This window comes from Pecten maximus, chromosome 15, assembly GCF_902652985.1.
Source record: "Pecten maximus chromosome 15, xPecMax1.1, whole genome shotgun sequence".
NCBI lineage: Eukaryota > Metazoa > Mollusca > Bivalvia > Pectinida > Pectinidae > Pecten > Pecten maximus.
Genome location: NC_047029.1, coordinates 24839842 through 24845529, shown reverse-complemented (window position 1 = coordinate 24845529; position 5688 = coordinate 24839842). Strand labels below are relative to the sequence as shown.

The 5688-nt window shown below is 40.4% G+C and overlaps 2 protein-coding genes across 2 annotated transcripts; both read left to right on the top strand.

The window, feature by feature from the left end:
- The first annotated feature begins 322 nt into the window (after nt 1-322).
- LOC117343330 (zinc finger protein 135-like) lies at nt 323-1820 on the top strand. The gene is made up of 3 exons (XM_033905671.1): nt 323-421; nt 684-1105; nt 1571-1820. Exons 1-3 carry the CDS (start codon nt 323-325, stop codon nt 1818-1820), a joined length of 771 nt encoding a protein of 256 aa, XP_033761562.1.
- A 40-nt stretch (nt 1821-1860) lies between these two features.
- Nucleotides 1861-2742, top strand: LOC117343328. Its single transcript, XM_033905670.1, has one exon. It carries the CDS (start codon nt 1861-1863, stop codon nt 2740-2742), a length of 882 nt encoding a protein of 293 aa, XP_033761561.1.
- Nucleotides 2743-5688: the final 2946 nt, after the last annotated feature.

Below are 5688 nucleotides of genomic sequence, written 5' to 3'. Positions count from 1 at the left end.
GTCACAAGTCCACAACGGAAAGAGGGGCGTTATAAAGTGACATTTCCCCGCGATATCCAGGAACATCTTTCCGACCAATAATTCATGTGGGCCCATCGGGTGATGCTCCGTTTCTGGTTACAGAAGCGTTGATGTTCTTCGTACGAACACCATAGAACTCTGTCCTTTAATTAGACACATACAATATTTTAGTTGCTATGTGGTTTCGATTTATATTACTCACATATTTGTAAAACTGAGGTGTTTGTCATACATGAATTGAGTGTACTGGATTAGGGCGCTGTCACAAGTCCACAACGGAAAGAGGGTGTTTTGAAGTGACATGTCCCCGCCATATCCAGAAACATCTTTCCGACCAATAATTCATGTGGGCCCATCGGGTGATGCTCCGTTTCTGGTGTCTGAAGCGTTGATGTTCTTCGTACGAACACCACAGGACTCTGTCCTTTAGTCAGTTAGCATTTATCAGCTTCTAAAACACATCTGTATGCTTCAAAATCTATGATACATCTGAGATAAAAACACTAACCATATTTCTCAAAATTCGTATTAACCAATCAAATGAGGGCAATGGTGTCATTAATAAGAAAGGGTATAAATACAGGATTTATACCGACAAAATCTCATTCTGTAGCAGACACCTAGAGGAGAGCACATCGCTTAATTTGTTTTTCCTATTGCAGAAACTATGGACAGCTATCGATCAAAGTGCTACTCCGGCTAAGAAGGGGAAGTTTTCTTGCCCGCATTGTGATAAATCCTTTGAACACAAAAAGTCTCTCACGAGACATGTTGCACAACATGGAGATATCAAATGGAAATGTGGAGTTTGTAACAAAGAGTTTGCGAGAAAAGATCGGCTGACGAGACATGAGAAGGTTCATGGAAAACCACTACATTTACGTTGCGGAAAATCGTTCTGGAGGGCTGATAAATACCGTGAACATTTGAAAGCGCATAACAAAAGTCAACACGGGGGAGCATTGGAAATAGCCGAACACGAAAACAAAGAGAATGCCCAACCGCCAAAGGATCAACAATTTAAGCGTAACACTGACAGAGTAAATGCCGAGATGGAAAACAACTCGGCAAACCGACCATACAGGTTAATCAGCCAACGGAGAATGACGAATGCCCCGATAAAGCACTTGGTGGATCCTTTAAAGTGGTCACTTTTCCGGCAGAGGGTAAAGCCAAATTAGACGTCACTTGGCGATGAGAAAATCGACCTCCTCCTTAAAAAGCAAGTGTACCCCTACGACTACTTCGATGGTCCCCACAGGTTTCGAGAGAATAGTCTCCCTCCAAAGGAAGCTTTTCGCAGCAGTCTGACGGGAGAGGATGTATCGGAAGAAAAGTATCACCACGCTTGCAAAGTCTGGAAAGATTTCAGCATACAAAATCTTGTTGAATATTCGGACATATACGTCTTGACAGATGTACTAGGTCTAGCCGATGTATTCGAAAACATTCGAAATCTATGTCTGGAATCATATGGCCTCGATGCAGCTCATTTTTACACTGCTCCCGGTCTTGCATGACAAGCAGCTCTAAAATTGACAAATGTCAGACTCGAACTGCTTACCGACATCGACCAGCACATCACCTACTTGGATGCAAATAATTTGTATGGCTGGGCCATGTCACAATACCTGCCGACTCATGGCTTCGCCTGGCTTACCGATAATGAAAAGGACATGCTTGATATCACGACAGTTACTGATGATGCGACACGTGGATATACACTGGAAGTGAATCTAGAATATCATACAGAACTCCACGATCTACACAACGACTACCCACTAGCCCCGAAAGGTTAACCGTGGAAAAGGATGAACTGTCTGACAACAGTAAAACCTTATGGCGGAAGCTGTCCACTGTGGAAATCTACATGATGGTGAAAACCTTCATGATTGTTTGGATCATTATAACTCAGCACAAAAACTCGTTCCAAACCTTAGAAATAAGGAAAAGTATGTAGTAAACTACAGAAACTTAAAACAATACCTCTCACTCGGAATGAAACTCACAAAAGTCCACAGAGTGTTAACCTTCGAGCAGGCGCCATGGTTGAAGACTTATATAGATTACAACACGGAAAAAAGGAAACAATCTCGAAACAATTTCGAGAAAGATTTCTATAGATTAATAAACAACAGCGTGTTTGGCAAGACAATGGAGAACTTAAGAAAGAGAATGGACGTCAATCTTGTAAATAGTGAGAAGAAGGCAATGAAACTTTCATGCAAACCCACATTTGAAGAGTTCAGAATTTTCTCTGACGATTTAGTCGGTGTTCACATGCTTAAGGCAAAGTTGTTTTTGAATCGACCAATCTACGTCGGATTCAGCATTCTTGACATCTCAAAAATATTGATGTATGATTTTCATTATAATTACATCAAGCAGAAATTTGGATCTAATGCTCGTCTTCTCTTTACCGATACCGATAGTCTAGCATATACCATTCAGACAGATGACTTCTACCAACATATGCTAGAGGACAGTGATTTATTCGATACATCAGAGTTCAGGAATGACAATCCACTCTACAGTATAAAAAATAAGAAAGTACTGGGCAAAATGAAAGATGAGACTCATTGCGATGGGATCCATGCCTTTGTTGGGTTCAAATCAAAGATGTATGCATATACATACAATACAATGGAAGATATTGGTGGAACAGAAGTAATAACACATCAAATCAAAGAAGGCAAAAGGTCTCAAAAAGTATGTTATTGAAAATCACACTCGTTTCGAGCAGTACAAGGAATGTCTTCTTCAAAACAGAATTATCATGTCTCACATGAATCAGATCCGAAGTTTCAAGCATCAACTCTATAACATATCGATGACTAAAATAGGTCTGTCACCATTTGACGACAAGCGATATCTGGTAGACGACGGGATTACTAGCTACGCGCACGGTCATTGGATGATACAAAATTAGGAGAGTGAACTATTCTAGAAAGGTCTCATTTTAGGACCCTGCTAAGCGGAAAAGGGTGTACAATCGACACAGATCACCCGAGTACCATTATGTGGGTGGTAGATGACTCTCAGTAGTGTAAATAAATCATATTGTCCATTTTAAAGTAGGCTCTATGTACAGGCAGACACAAGATGTGTCCCTGACTTGTGTACTGTCTTATTGACGGATTATAAATATCGATTGTTACAATGTGTCGAATTATATTTTTACCCATAATGCACTGCCCGAAAGAGTATAAATAGACCCGAAGTCTAAAATTTTGTCATTTCATACCTGGACATCGAGGAGTAAACATGTATAAAGTTCAATGTTGTGACTGCCGAAGATGGTTTTCAAGAATGGATGTAATGAAAAAACAGAAACGTACATGGTTATCTATCAACACCACTTCAAAAAGACAGCCAGCCCCCGCCGCCGCCGCCACCGCAGGAGGGCAGTCATGCATATCCGTCACCGCAGGAGGGCAGTCATGTGCATCCGCCGCCTGCCGCCGCCACAGGAGGGCAGTCAGCAAAAGCAGCGGGACTTTGTTTTTAAACATCCCTTTACTGCAAACGATCGGGAGTATGAGAAATACGTAAATGAAGGATTGTCTGATGACGAAGCCAAGGCGAAAGCAGACGACAAGATAAAAACAAGAGACATGGACAAAATCAAAGAAAATTATGGATCCATTATTATGTTCATTCTTCAGTCACAAAATGGACCAATCCATGAGAAGGTCATAGAGAATGTTGCCGATGTTGTCAACGATGGATATGAGGATCGTAAAGCGGTCGAGTTGGCACTTAAAAAGAATAGTCATGTTTTAGAAGAGTTGTGGGACGATGAATCTGAATCTGACGAATCAGAAGATGACTCTAAGGAAGATGAATCGAACGATGACTCCGAAGCAGATGAAAACTGATATATAAAGAGTATCTCGTTCAAAGCTTCATTTCAACGTGTGGCACTTGTGCATAGAGTTAAAGACTATGATGGAGACTAAATCAAAGGAGCCTTCATATTGTACATAAAAAGTCTTGTTATCTTATATTATGATCTAGATTGACCTAAAAGTTATTTCATAATAAGATACAACCGCTCTAAATATAGAACTGTCAGGAAAACTCGTCACCAATGTCCTCTCAACTCATGACGTCATCGGTTCCTCTGACGAATTGGGCATGACCTCTCTTACATCATCTGTACCCCCTGAGGGGTTGGGGACCTCTGTTATTATGCACCGGATAACCCTCTACCCTTGACGCATCGGTACCCCCCTGTCAAGGGGGGGGGGGGGAGGAGGGGGTTGCCACTAGGGAGGTGCCAGGGAGGTGGTAAGGATTATATAGGGGAGTGCACCGGATGACCCTGGCCCAGAAACCTTACTTTTGTACTACTATTTGGTTTGGTTTATTTTGATTAACGTCATAATAACAGCCAGGGTCATTTAAGGACGTGCCTGTTTTGGAGCTGGAGGAGAGCCGGAGTACCCGAAGAAAAACCACCGACTAACGGTCAGTACCTGGCAACTACCCAACTTGGGTTTCGAACTCGCAACCCAGAGGTGGAAGGCTAGTGATTAAGTGTCAGGACACCTTAATAACTCGGTCACTGCGGCTGCCTCGCATTGCATGACCGTAAGAAGCAACCTAATTTGGGATATTATATTTTTCCTTCTTTTAAACAACATACTACCTCATGATTTCTTCCTGTGGACCATTGTTCATTGGTCAATAGTCTCTAAAATGGTAGTTGCCACTCTGCTTATGCAGTTTGCACTCAGGAAGATAAGGTCGTCTTTAAATGACCATAGATGTCTACAAGCCTATACAAAACAAAGTAAATCCCTGTGAGAACATACAACCGGAGCTGTCATTCGGTGATAATGGCTTGCAAACTGCATTTCTTCTTATCGGATATGAACTGAAACTATACCTATGAAGTCCCTTTATTTCTATACACAGCGTTGGAATTTCAAAAACAATTTTGGGGCTTCTGAGTGTCCTAACGATATTATCGTTTCGTTTGTTTGTGTTTTTGTATACTGTAAACGTACATATTTTAGCGGTAATTTTATTTTAGCGCTTTTCGCACTGGAAGCCCTGCGCTAAATTATGATTGCGCTAATTACTTTTTGTACGTTCTATTTCTATAGAAAGTTTTGTGGATGCGCTAATTCAACATTGCGCTAACTGGCTAAAATCTGCAAATGCGCTTAAGTTTGATTACGCTAAAATAAGTACGTTTACAGTATTCAGTATGGTTGGATATTTCTGTTTTTGAGAGATGTGCTTGTCAGAATTATGTATAGAACTGTTTTTCTTCATATTACAAGATGAATTAGAATACTTCCCAACGGGACTATTATGTCATACACAAGTCTTAGATACTATAGTCTTCGTCAACCCAAATCGTGTTATTGGGAAAATATCTTTGATTATGAAATCAAGCATGACATGTAAAAATATGCCGATAAAAACGGCCATTCAATCTATTGTTATTAAAAACTTTGGGCCGATATAAAAGGAAACAAATATACAATCCCACGTATTGAATGGTTGTTTAATAAAATATGTTACGCTAAGATTATAAATATTTATTAATATCTTATGCGACAACAACAGCAATATACGTTTTAGTGTAAAATATTGACGTATTTATAATGATATACACTGTGACCTAGATAGCAATGATAGTCTATGCGTGGTCTC